This window comes from Peromyscus californicus, unplaced genomic scaffold (genome assembly GCF_007827085.1).
Source record: "Peromyscus californicus insignis strain IS unplaced genomic scaffold, ASM782708v3 Scaffold_6__1_contigs__length_162567912, whole genome shotgun sequence".
Taxonomy (NCBI): domain Eukaryota; kingdom Metazoa; phylum Chordata; class Mammalia; order Rodentia; family Cricetidae; genus Peromyscus; species Peromyscus californicus.
The window spans coordinates 4,266,600-4,281,130 of NW_026294584.1; the positions used below are offsets into that span (position 1 = coordinate 4,266,600).

The window sequence follows — 14,531 nt, forward strand, 5'->3', positions numbered from 1 at the left end:
TATTGGTATGTGGTAACATTTCAATTTTACAACTGAGCTCTGCCTATGGAGATCTAAGTTATAAATCACTGTAGGTTGGGAAAGGGAACACAGTTTTAATATCTTTCTTGAGTAGTCAGAGCATATGTACTTTTTATCTACTCCCAACACTGAGAATTTCAATTTCTATTATTTTTTTCCTTGAAGTTCTTATAATTCAGAGGGAATGAGTTGATGGATATTTGTAATATTTTTAGTTTTTATTATTTCCAATCAACATTTTAGTTGTATTCTTCATATCAATGATTTAATTTTGGGTCAAGACCTTCAATGTTAGTTTCTTTAAAAAACTTACTCTGCTGAATGGAATGATAGGGCATCTACAGTTTACAGCTATTAATTATCGATTACATAAAGCTGGAGGGAGAGTCAGAGGGCTCTCAACATATGCAAATAATATCATATGAGAGAATGGAAGCATTAATTACCTTGATAACATTATTATTCATTGCATACATGTATAATGTTCTATGTTGCTAAATATGGACAATTACATTAATTATGATTTTAAAAGTTGTTCTAATAGCAATAACAAATATGAAAGCTGGACATATTGTTAAAAGAGTATATGAATTATAAATATTTTAGAAACAAGTTTGGAAAGAACAATAGATTGGATTGAGCATCACTTGTAAGTTAATGATCAATATTTCACTTCTTTGGTAAATGAGAAAATGGTAAACAGCACCCAATACCACCACTCAAAAGAAACTAATAAAGACAGGTAATAAACACAATGGAGTTTACTAGAAGGAAGTATGATCGTTATACAAATTATCTTATTGACACCTGACCTTAGAGTCAACTGTTGAAACCCTTGATTTTTGTCACCATCAAATATTTTGCTTGAAACAACTGCATTCTACCTACGTCCTGAACATAATGGTGGCCATTTCTGGAAATAAAGAGCTAAGAAGATCATATATGTCTATGAAGGAGGTAGGCAAACATTTTTTTAAGGACCCCTTAAAGCAGCATTTCTCAACCTGTGGGTCGCAGCCCCATTGGTAAACCTCTATCTTCAAAAATATTTACATTATGACTCATAACAGTTGCAAAAATTATAGTTATGAAGTAGAAACAAAAAATAATTTTATGGTTGGGGGTCACCACAACATGAGGAAGTGTATTAAAGCGTCACAGCATTAGGAAGGTTGAGAACCACTGCCTTAAAAGTCTTTTTTATCCGAAAATAATAACCTACGGTGATTTGTCTCTTTAACATCCCATTGTAATGAGTGTATAGTATAGTTGTTTAATTCATTCTTTGCTATAAGTAGCTGTCATCTAGGATCCTTATCTCTATGGAAGCAATATCTCATTTTGAGTTGTTAGCAGAAATAATAATACTCCCATGTTTCTTTGACCATATCTACATTAGTAATACCATTAACATCTTGTTATGATCTTTGGGATAATGTTCAAGGAAATGCCTGAAACTCACTCAATGAAGTAGACTTCACCCTTCTCTGTGTAGGCCATTTCCCAGTTATCAGGCAATGGGTCCAAGTCCTCATTCTCCTCAGGCTTTTTTGACTTTGTATCATCCACCTGTTCCTTTAGCTCTTCAGGCTGACTGTACACTGGTGCAGGATAAGGCTGGGAGGGTGTCTCCCCTGAGGCACCTGTACTTTTGTCTTCATGTTCACTGGATTCTGCAAGAAGAAGAACGTGTGGTCAGTTGCTCCAGCCATAGAAACTGTGAAGAAGTATGGAATGTACTGCATCAGGGATTAAGTACTACAAAAGCTAACGAGGGATAGCAGAAAGCTATGAAAATTATCAGTACATTGATTTAAGTTCACTGTTCATTCATTATTGTTGACTACCATTCAATTAAATACTGTTGCTTACTCAATAGGAGAGAAGAACTATAAGGATCTTTTCTTAACACAGGTGTGGTAGACAAAATATTGATAATCTAAAGACATTTATGTCCTAATGCTTAGATCATGGGGAATATTTACTTTGTATGGGAAAAGGATATTTGCAGATATTTTTAAATAAAAGACCTTGAGACAGGAGATTATCTTTGATTATTCAAGTGGGTTCACTATAATCACAAAAGACCTAAAAGTCAAAGAGGCAAACAGCAAAGACAAGAAGAACCGTCGACTACGGAGAAGATGGAGATGTTGCAATCTGATTGGTTTTGGACATGGGTGATTTCTACATGACAGAACAAGTGAGGAACTACTTCCTTCCTGAGAGACACTGGGAAGGAAGCCAACCCTAACAACACTCTGATTTAGTTTGTGGTGACCCACATCAGACTTGTAACTTTCAGAGCTAGAATATAATGCACTTACAATGCTCAGACACAATACTTCTAGTAATTTGTGACAATAGCCATGAAAAACTCATAGAACAAAAGCTAAACCTGATATATATATATATATATATATATATATATATATATATATATATTCTTCATATATATATATTCTTCATATATATATATATATTCTTCATATATATATATGAAGAAATATGGTGTGGAACTTTGTGTGTAAAGACTATAAAGTTTAGAAATAAAAATGAACAGTGGCTAACAGATGCCTGTGAGGGTCAGAGCTCCTGCTGTTCCTCCAGAGAACCTGAGTTCCATTTCCAGCACCAACATCAGGTGGCTTACAATTACCTGAAACTCCAGCTTCTGGGTAGGGAATTTTATTCCCTCTTCTGTCCTCCACCATCACCCACATATAGCATGCATACACACAAGTAATAAAAATATATTGTTTTATACAGGGAAGAAATGGGGGCTGGGGAGATGGCTCAGTGGATAAGAGCGCTGACTGCACATATGTTGGAAACTGACCCCCATTTTTTGATGCCTGTCACACATAAACAGCTGGGTGTGGCCCTGCTACCTGGACTGTACCTATAATCCCAACACTGTAGTAGACAGAGACAGGAAGATCACTGGGGCTTGCTAGCCAGTCACCCTAGCAAAAAACCCAGCTAGCTCTAACACCAGTGAAATACCTTGTTTCAAACAAATAGGGTGGTGAGGGCTAGAGTGGACACTTGACAGAGTCTTCTGGCCTCTGAGTACATGCAAAGGTACAAACACATGTGTACATGTACATGGAGAGAGAGAGAGAGAGAGAGAGAGAGAGAGAGAGAGAGAGAGAGAGAGAGAGAGAGACAGAGACAGAGAGAGACAGAGAGAGACAGAGAGAGACAGAGAGAGACAGAGAGAGACAGAGAGATAGACGAACAGATGAGTAAGAAATGGGCTACCAATAAACAATAGAGGAAAATTTACCTAATCTAATAAGTATTAATTTGCACTGAATCTAAAGTCAGATTGATGAAACACAGATCCCCACATACATCTAGCTGAAAATTCTTTACTACAACAATAAGAAGTGTATTAACAGGTTACACACTCAAGAAACACAAACCAGAACAAGAGTGCACCCTTCATCTGTATAATGCTGAGCTAAAGATGCCTGAATAATCTCTTTACTAGCCCGAAGGAATCAATAAAGACAGCAACCCAAGAACTTCACCCTGCCAAGAGTCCCACCCATCTGGACAAACTCAGTCTCACTTAAGCAAGCAAGCTTCTCTATATAGATGGGCCATGTGTCTTATCTATGGACACTGAAGAATTACTCTACTCGTATCTTGGTAACTGATCAGAATGTAGATCTCGAAATACAGGGAGAAAAGAAAAAAATATAGAGGCAAGAAAAACTAAATCTAATGTAATACAGTTAAATGCAAATAGAGGTTGACATTTTGGGAAATTTGGAATGTTTAATAAAGGAATGTTCTTGAAAGAGAAGAAAAATACATAGAAAATCCACTGAAGCATGGATTTTGCTCCTGTACTGTAAAGTTCAGGTTTGGGGAGTGAAAATGGAAATGAAGACATTCTAAAGGTATCAATGAAGATATTCTAAAGGTATCCTTCAGGAGGTATATCAGCGAGTAGGTGAATAAGGTAATTTAGGGCTGTGTTTTCTTGGGATAGGATTATTGAACAAACATTGTGGTCAAGAGGTAGACTTTATAAGGTTACTTTTGTACTGTTTTCTAATGTCAAATTTGAGAAATTTATGCTTTTGCTTTCCCCGTGCAGCTTATCTCCCGTTGACAGCAGAACATTGGCATTTGTTGGAATGCAGCGGTGCAAATACTATGTCGAGCAAGAAAAAAACCTGGAGTGAAAGAGTAAAGAGTAGTCTACAGAAATTCCTGTGAGGGGCAAATTTGACCTTACACTAGAAGAAGGGTACTCCTGAAGTTCACAGGGAAAGAAATATAATGAGTGGTGATGTGAGGATGCTAATGCCACCCTGGGAATAGGAAACTGTGAAACTGTTTGGAAATAAGCAATAGCTAGTCAAGCAAAAAATGCATGCACAACTGCACACGTGCTTTTGATGCCATTATCCTACATGGAGACTATCTCCCCTAGAAATGAAGGCATCATTGAGTAAGTATTGCTGAATATTTATTGCAGTGTTGTTTGTAGTGATAAAATCCTGGAACTGTGTAACAGCTTTTATTCAGAATATGTTTAGTACATTGTGTTCATCATGATTGTGAAAAAAGATGCCATTTTAAAACAATAAAATTACATCTACAGACAGACCTATTGACCTAGAAATGTACTTATAATTATGATTTGAAGACTAATTTTCAGGGGATATAAATTAGTGATATATATGTACATAAATATGACTATACATAACTCTATAGAACTTAGAAATAGTTGGGAAAAATGTTAAACCTATCAACTTTGGGAATGGGCTGGTGATGATAAATTGTTTGGTCAAATTTTTTCTTATCTGTATTGACTAGGACAGTAGTAGTACATTATTTATTCAGAATTAGGACACGTAAGAACACACAATATTCATTGGGTTGGCTTGGAAAGGGGAAACAAGGAAAATAATATAGTCTTTAGTGATATAGTCAATTAGTGATTCTTACGGATTCGAGTTCTTTAACATGTGCACAAAGGCAGCAGTGTGAGTGCATGCTGCCATTGCCTTTAGATTCTATTGGCAGCAGCTTGTTACAATATGTAAGCATCAAGACATGGATCATGTCGTAGTGTGACTGTAGAGCATCCAGAAATTGTGCTGCAAAGAAGAGCTAAAATGCATACCAAGATCTGAACTTCTTCACTTGTTCAGTACTCACTTACGATGTTGTGAGTACTTCATTGCTGTCAGGCAATGAAGAAGAGGGAACAAGGGAGGCACAAATCCTGCTCTGTTGGAACTAAAACTTGCCGTCCATAGTCTTCCCACAGTGTTAATGCACTGAGAGGTATTGAAAGTAGAAGGTGGTATTTTGTACCTGTCCATTCATTAGTCTCATGTTAAGAGTCAAGCACCGCTTCTCTTCTAACATGCCATACATCTGAGGTGTCTTTCAGAATGAAGGGAGAGACAGATGCATCAGGGCTGGATTGGACACAGAATTCTTCACAAGACCTCAGGATCCAGACTGTATTCTCACAGTTAAGGCAATAAATCTTCCTCAAGAGTGTGACAAAATATTAGATGCTCATTTTCTACAAAACTATTCTGGGTATTTGAAGACAGCAGGAAGTGAGTGAACAGACCAGAGGTAAGTTGTTTTTATGTCCAGACAGAAGACATGTTGTCTTTTGGAATGGGCACAAAAAGAAGTGAGTTGACACAAAATTTTATATAATTAAAGGACAAATAGGAATAGCAAAGTCATACTCAGCTTGGTGGGTACTGAAGCTTTATTGAGACAGAGACAATAGGAGGGGCAGAGGACCCCATAGGTGATGAGACTGTGGTAGAGTTTCACAAACTAGGTTTAGAGGCTCCTGCCAAACCCATGACCAAGGCATCCAGTCAGAGAGTTCCGAGCTGGGGAGGATCAACTTGAAGGACAGCAGCAGATGGCTGGATGGTGTGATAATTTAAGCCACGAGTGAATGCATTTGCCAAGAGAGACTTCATGGAAAGTGGAAGCAAGAGTCTTTCCTGCAGGAACCTGAGCTATGCCAACACTTACCAGTCACAGAAAGAGGAAGGTAGCAGGAGGAGCTGAGGACAGCAGTCTGGACATAGTGGGGCCTCATCAGACTTTAACACAGCATGGAAAGAGGACAGAAGGAAAGGTGACCCAGGCTTCTGAGGGCACAGTACAGAAGGATGCAACACTGCCGGGCATCAACAGGGTAGCAATCCTTGATGAAGTCAGCTCTCAGTTAATGTGGTATTTGTGAGAGAATGATGGGTAAAGAAGCCAGTTCACTAGGAATTGAAGAATGATGAAAACAAACAGTAGGGAATGGAGAATTCATTCAAGGTTCACTATTGTGCTGGTGAGGTAGCCCAATGAGAAGGAGTTTGACACCAAGAGTGAAAATCCAAGTTTGATCCCAGGTTCCCAGATGGAGAAAGGAAAAAAAAATTCCTGAAAGTTGTTCTTTGAACTCAGCATGCACACCATGGCATGTAGATATACAAACACATACTAAAAAAAAAAAAAAAGTCAGGTGTGGTGGAGCACGCCTATAATCCCAGCACTCAGGAGGCAGAGGCAGGTGGATCTCTGAGTTGGAGGACAACCTGGTCTACAGAGTGAGTTCTAGGACAGACAGGGCTACAAATCCTGTCTCAAATCCTATCCCCTCAAAAAACAAACAAACAAAACAAACAAACACAAAAAACCATACACTAAATAAATAAACATATTTTAAAAGATTTGCTATACATAATACAATTATTTCCACAAAAGAAAGAAGTGACATTTCTTGTGAACAAAATGGTGGTCTTTAAAATGCTGTTAGTGTTGTTATTCATTGTTGTGCAGGAATGATGCAACCAAGTTTTCCCAGTTTGACTCACTAGATTTATATATATTTCTTTACCTTTAATCAATCACCACATCAGCAAACATGAAGTAAATTCTTATAGTGTGCAAAGTATTTGACAAGGTTTAATGGAGGAGAGAAAAAGTTCCTTTGTTCAAGCTTTTGGGAGTTGCATTGAGAGGGAAGCAATAAATAGCACCTGCCTCCTTCATCTGAACAAAATAAGATGAAAAAAAAATGAATGAGGTGAATGGAGAATCCAAACACTCTTATATTTGTTATTCATAAAGGCTAATATAGAAATACATTTCACAGTGAGAGTCTGGAGCTTTTGGTGGATCCAGAAGCAGGCTAATTTATCTATTGGCAGCACTGAACCAAGGGAAGCCTTCCTATCAGGGACAGAGCCTATTTTCAGAAGAGCAAAATAGAATGCTTAGACCTGCAGGTGAATCCAGCCCACTGCCAGCAGACTGATTCATCCAGGGCACCAATAGATGGAGCTCAACACATTTGCATATGACAACATCAGTTTGCAATATCAAAAGGCTGGACTCCTCTAGTAGAAGAAAGAGGAGGAGTTGAGATAAATAAGCCAAATTGTTATTCTAAGTAGGAGCACTAGGTCAGCCAGTCCACTTCTCTTGGGTGGAGTGAGTCAAGGGACCAGTGCAGTTGAATGCAGTATCTTCCTGGACATGGAAGGGATGGGGGATAGAGAAGTGCCTCATCTCAAACTGCTGCAATGATTTGTTAAATGATGTCCAATAATACATGAGAGTTGTGCAGAATTTTCCAGGGAGACCGAATAGGAAGTAGAAACAAGAATGCACAACTCTCAGAGGAAATCCCGTTAAAAGGTCAGTGAGAGAAAGAAGAACTGACAGTAATTATTTAATTAATTAGTTTTATAGACATTTATTGAAAGTCTAATAAAGGCCAGGCAAGTAAGCTAAGTAACATGGAGTCAAAGGGACTGTAGTCCTAATAGTATAAAATACTTCGATGGGGCTATCAAGTTCTACCACAAAAAACTGCTTTAAAGCAGGTATTTATTGCTTGATGGTTCTGGAAGGCAGAAAACTTATATCAAGGTGTTTTCAGGACTAGCTCTAGCACTTAAAGAAGCTGTTCTTGGCTTTTCCTTGCATCTGCTAGTTCTTTGGCTTTTGGCACGTGTCTTCAGCCTTCACAGCAAACATGTGAGACCAGGGGCATGTGCTACTCCAGCACGACCTCATCGTAGTTAGTAGCCCTATTTTCAAATAAAGTCACATTCTGAAAAGCCAGAGGACACAATTCAACTCATAAAATGTTTCACTACATGAATTCATCCTCCAACCACTTCACACATCTGGGAACTAGTACTATATAGTTTCAGACTGCATTAGTAGTAGCCAAGAAATGAACCACTAAGAACAGAAAAACTTTGACTAAAAGGAGGGAAAAGACAGGATCTTACATGTCAATGGAGGGTATTATTCTAAGCATTCTAGCCCACTGAAGTTTGGATCATAAGAACCTGCCATTGCATACATCATGTATGTGTCATGACCATGTATATGTCCTCTCCAGCTGTGGCTAGAAAATTCCTGGACTTTCTGAATTCTGACTAAGGAGAAGGCCATGATCAATGTATGTTTGGTGTTTTAGCAATATGGAACCATTCCATTTAATATCTACATGGAGTCCAGGAGAAATATCTGACGTATTTCTTCATATGGTTTTAGTTTTAAATATAAAATTACCACTTTTGAATATGTGAAATGTAATTTTTCTTGGAGATGTTTGTTGTTGAGGTGAGCAGACTTTGTCTGGCATAGTGTCTTAGAGTATTTCATGCAACATTTTCACGTCACATTGACATCCTGCAAATTAGAGTGAGGGTATTTTTCCACTAGAAATAGAAACAATAGTTCAACAAAAAAAGGAATGAAAATGACCTCTCTTGAAAGACTAGCAATACAGTGAAAGAAATCACTAGGAAACCAGCACTGTTAATTCCTCCAAATTCCTTTGACTCATTGAAGCACAAAGTAGAGTCATAAACAACGATCCACATAATCATATTTTCCTGTACTTTATTGTGGTAATTAATAAACTAATTCCTTTCACCTTGCCTGCTCTAAGTATCAGCTTAGACACAGGGAATATGACTTCCTTCTTTCCAAAAAAAACAGTTCAGAAGAGCTCAAAGACCTGAATGGAGAACAGAGACAAAAGCCAGGTAATTGGGAGTGAAATGTATGCCATTCTGTATTCAGCATAAATTTTATAGTTCTGGTTCATTCCATAGTTCTGATATTATAACAACATATGGAGTAGACAATCTATTGATGGAAATGCTTACTGTTCTACTAGTATCTTGTCATAACAAAAAATAAGTCTGTATTCAATATTTTTTCCCAATGGTTTTTAATACTCTCATCCAGTTTCATTAAAGAATAACCAGAAACAGAGATTATATGTTCTATGTGTTATTTGTATTTTAACTTGACCAATATCATGAGAGAAAGCCGAACTCTGACACTGCCTGGAACACCAGGACCTGGACAGAACAGAGACCTAAGATAGAACCAAACATTACTGGCAAAAATAAAAAGTCAATGAAATGATTCCTAATGATATTCTGCTATACTCATAGATCGTTGCCTAGCCCAAAAGTCATCAGAGAGGCTTCACCCAGAAACTGATGGAAACAGATGCATAGACCCACAGCCAAACTTTGGGTAAACCTCGGGGAATCCTATGGAAGAGGAGGAGGCAGAATTATGGGAGCCAGAGGGGCCAAGAACACCACAAGAAAACCCACAGAATCAACTACTTTGGGCTCATAGGGGCTCACAGAGACTGAACCACCAACCAGGGAGCCTGCATAGGACTGACCTAGGTCCTCTGCACATGTTACAGTTATGTAGCTTGGTTTTCTTGTGGAACTCCTAACAGTAGGGGCAGGGGCTGTCTCTTAGTTTGTTGTCTGCTTTTGGAACCCTTTCCTCCTTCTGGGTTGCTTTGCCCAGCCTTCATCAGAGAGGAGGTACCTACACTTACTGCAAATTTGATATGCCAGGGCTGGCTGATATACATGGGAGGCCTATCCTTTTCTGAAAAGAAAGGAGGAGTGGATGGGAGGGGATGGGGGAAGGGACTGGAAGAGAGGAGGGAGGGAGGAGAAACTGTAAATGGGCTAGGGAAAAATTAATTAATGAACAAAAAATACAAAAATACAAAAAAAAATCTAGGTTGAAGTGGGTCTTCCCACTTCAAAGGATTTAATTAGGAAAAAAAATCCCTCATAGTGTGCCATTTGAGGTTTAGTTAATTCTAGATGTAGTCAAGTTGACAACCAATAGTACACTTCACATGTCCACCCCTTGTCAATTTGACATACAATCATATCTTCTTATGTCATGCTTAATTTCAAATGTTAACAATAACCAGGACATAATTATGCCTAACATGATATAACTATTCCACATATAATTGCAAATGCATTATATATTTAACCAGGTCATAATTATACTTAACATGATATAACTATCCCTTGCATAATCACAAATGTACTATAAATTTGGAATAGGTTTTAATATCCCTTGAGGGACATTCTTTTAGTATTTCAATTTTTAAATATGATAACCATTGATATTCTCTAAATTGATGTTACATGATAAAGAAATTGAGGAAAGAAAACACAACTATGAATACAAATTCTTAACAAAATAACATTCTTAACAAAATACAACAGAACCACTCATGTCTACTCTAATCCTTGTCCTGTCATGTGGCCTTAGCTGTTGTTTATAACTACCTTCTTCAATTGCCTATTTTGTATTTCCTTCACCCTGAGCAAACACCTCATTCGGTCTTGGCTCTTCTCCTGGGGGAGTGACCCATACTTTCATTTCTGAACTATCTACTCCAGTAGATAACAAAGTCTTGACCTTTCCACAGAGGAAGTGATCCAGTGTAGTCAACCTGCCACAGGGTGGCTGGCTGGTCACCCCAGGGAAAGGTGCCATAGCAGGGGCTCAGTGTTCATCTCTGCTGTTGGCAGATATGACACTCAGCAACAGCTGTAGTTAGGTTTAGGGACCCACTGAAGTGTGAGCCAGACTTCAGCTAAAACTCCATTAATCACCTGACCTCCACAAGTCCCTATTTTATTTTATTTATTTATTTTTGTGTTTTTTTTTTTTTGTTTTTTCGAGACAGGGTTTCTCTGTGTAACTTTGCGCCTTTCCTGGAACTCGCTTTGGAGACCAGGCTGGCCTCGAACTCACAGAGATCCGCCTGCCTCTGCCTCCCGAGTGCTGGGATTAAAGGCGTGCGCCACCACCGCCTGGCACAAGTCCCTATTTTAGCTGGAGGTCCACAATGTTTCTTAGGGTCTCCTGGAACCAGTGTCAACTCAGAACCCTGGATAGTCTGATTGTTTCCTTTCCCTAGTGTACAGTTACCCTCATAAAAGGCCATAGGTCCTGCTGGGGAAGAAATGGAGAAAGGCTGACTGTAAAACTTTCAGGTATTTTATCAAGGTCCTTCCTCAGGGGAAGCTGACCGTCCCTTCATTCAAGGGGTTTTGTATCTACAAACTGGCTCAAGTCTGGAAATTTGATCACCAGCTGAGATTTCCTTTTGCCATGGTCCAATGCAGTCTTTTTTCATTTGTTTGAGAATTTCCTGCTTATACAGCTCAAGCAAAAATGTAATAGGCTTCTTATATGTTTTATGCCTGGAAACACCATGATTGATTAGCTAGTACCACAGGTCCATATGAGTCATGCCATCATAAAATTCACTTTGCCTGGGCTGACAATTACAGGTCAGGCCATCATGGACACTGTTCTGTCCATGTTGCCCATTAAGTTATCTATGATTACCTTGCCTTTGGTGATTCAGTACTACCACCCAGCCTCTGCTATTTTGGAGTCCTATTAAACCCATTGCATTGAATTCATCCAATTGAGCCGCAGCATCTCCAACCCTAAGGTCCTGCACAAGGAAAAAAGGGACAACCAGGCTTCAGATGTGCTGCTGTCCCTCTCCCCATTTTGTGTCTCATAGGATTACTGAAGGGCGTGTCTTCTGGGCCTTCCCATTGTGGAACATTTGGTTTTTACACAGCACACCCACTCTAGCATTGCAGTTTCCTGAGCCTTAAAATCCCTTCATCAACACTAAGCCAAGGGCTAGCAGGCATCTTCAACTCCTTTTCAGTAGTCCATCTTTTGACAAGTGCTTCAGCCAACCATTCAGACAAGCTTTTGACACATCTTTAAAGTTTGTGAGCTTTCATATCAAACTCAGAATCTCCATTCAGGGGCCTCATATCAACAAACGCAGCCTGATCCAGTTTTATGTTACTTCCAACATTATCCCACACCCTTAAAATCCATCCCTAGACATACTCCCCAGACTTCTGCTTGAATGAATTACCACATTCATTAAGCACTTTAGTAGTGTAGCACAACCCCCTCCTGTACCACACTTTCTACCTCCCCTTAGGAGCCTGCTCTGTCTTAAGTCTGATTGTAGGTCTAGAGCAACTATTAGTTGGCCCTGAGGGGCATCAGTATTATCTTGCCTGGTATCTCCTTCAGAGAAAGTGACTACTGGTTGAGTAGACCATGAAAGATTAATTTCCTCAATCAAAGGTGGGAAAGGCAATATTTAAGGGTGTTGAGGTGGGAGTACATCTGCTGAAAGTAGAGACAAACTCTTGAGAATCTGAGGGTTCAAAGTTCTCAGCTTCAAGAGGGTCCTCCCACAAATCCCCATCCCAAGTCACAGGATCTGATTCTGTTCCAATTAATACCTTTACTTTAACGATGGACAGACACCCTCCAAGGCTGGGATTTCAATTTTTGCTGAAACTCAGCCAACATTATATTGAAGCCTTCAGTTTTATTTTCTGTGACTTGAGTTCTATAGCTACTGGAGAGAAGATTCTCTTCCAGGGCACCCTTAGAAACCTTTAGACTGTTTCTGCACATCTGGATTGGGTCAATGTTTTCACTGAGGTCATTGTCCTTTACTGTAGTCTGAAATGCCAAATACATTAATTTTATCGCAGAGCTTATTCTTATCCTTTGTTAATTTATCCAGAGATGCTAAAAGCAACTGACTAGCAGCATTATTTTCCTTATTTTTCCACAAACCGTCAAAAGTTTCATATACAGGGTCATCAAATCTTTTTTATTTCATAATTTGGGAATCTGGGTTATCAAATGCATGTGTCTCCCTACATTTGTAAAATAGTTCACACCATGAGCTTTCTGTATTCTATGAGATTCCAGGAGAGGCTTCAGTAGCTGGTGAGAATTCAGTAACTATAAGTGTTGGCAAATTGGGAAGTCTATTCCAGGTACTTTAAAAATTTATCCTTATACTCCTTATATTACTCTTGAACTGTTTGTATCAAAATCTGAATTAGTCAGGGTTCTTTAGATGAACAGAACTTACAGAATGAATCTATCTATCTATCTATCTATCTATCTATCTATCTATCTATCTATCTATAACTGTAGAATGACTTATAGGCTGTGATCCAGGTAGTTCAACAATTACTGTCTCCTCACAGGAGATCAAGAATCCAGTAGTTGTTCAGTTCACAAGACTGGATGTCTCCACTGGTCTTCGGGATACTCTGGAATCCCAAAGGAGTAGGTTCTAATGCCAGTGAAGGAGTGGACTTGCTAGAGAGAGTGAGTGCAAGCAGGCAGACAGAGCGCAGGCTTCCCTCTGCCATGTCCTTTATACAGGCTGCCAGCAGAAGGTGTGGCCCAGATTGAAGGTGATATTCCCACCTCAAAAGATCTGTATTAAAGGTGTATCTTTCCACCTCAAAAATCCAGATTAGAAGTGGGTCCTCCCACTTCAAATGATTTAATTAAGAAAATAGAAATCCCTCATAGGTGTGCTCAGCCATTTGGTTTTTAACTAATTCCAGATGTAGTCAAATTGACAACCAGGAATAACTATCACACGTAAGACACATGCTTCATTATGTAAAGTTTCTTTCTGTAAGTGCCACCCTGTGAAATGAGAGGAAGTGCTGAAGGTGTCTAAGCTAGAGAGGAAACTGGTGATTTTATTTTTTAAACTAACAACCACATACACTTCATAGAGTGTATTTTTTTCTCCATAGAGAAACCATGCTTTGTATTTCTATAGCTATGTGACTAACTTGAATAAATTCAATATTTTCTTCTCATCTTCATATTATTTCTTTGTAAGTAAACATAAGTGATGAATATTTGAAAAAGGAATATGCTTCTAGTTTATAAGAAAAGAGAATAACTTGTATTCTAGAAATTATTTATCTTTAGTGATTCCCAGAGAGGAACAAACATTCTTCACAAAAAGCAACAGAGCTTAATTGCTAAGTAAGAATTGTGTCAGGTAACTTGGGTTTAAATTTTTCTTTTAAAGTAATGCTGAGAATGTGCACATGAGAGGCAACAACCTTGTTTGTCTATAAGGATGAGATGTGCCCTATACAGGAAATCCTTAGGACACAAAGCTACTAGAATACATTTAATGTTCAGTAAGTATTGCATATTTTTACACTGAGTGTTACTGCTTACAATTGTAAGCGATTTAGGGTTGTTCAATTAAGTCACTCTACCCCAATCCAAATGTAGGTAATGACTTTTACCTACAAAAGCAAGAC

General features: G+C 38.6%; 1 protein-coding gene across 11 annotated transcripts in view; it reads right to left on the minus strand.

The window, feature by feature from the left end:
• The window catches only part of Magi2 (membrane associated guanylate kinase, WW and PDZ domain containing 2), a 1,438,220-nt gene that overhangs the window by 479,017 nt on the left and 944,672 nt on the right, over positions 1–14,531 (minus strand). For all 11 annotated transcript variants that reach the window (XM_052720134.1, XM_052720125.1, XM_052720126.1 and 8 more), the window contains one exon: positions 1,484–1,694. In XM_052720134.1, the coding sequence (XP_052576094.1) occupies positions 1,484–1,694 (211 nt within the window). The remainder of the gene's footprint in view (positions 1–1,483; positions 1,695–14,531) is intronic.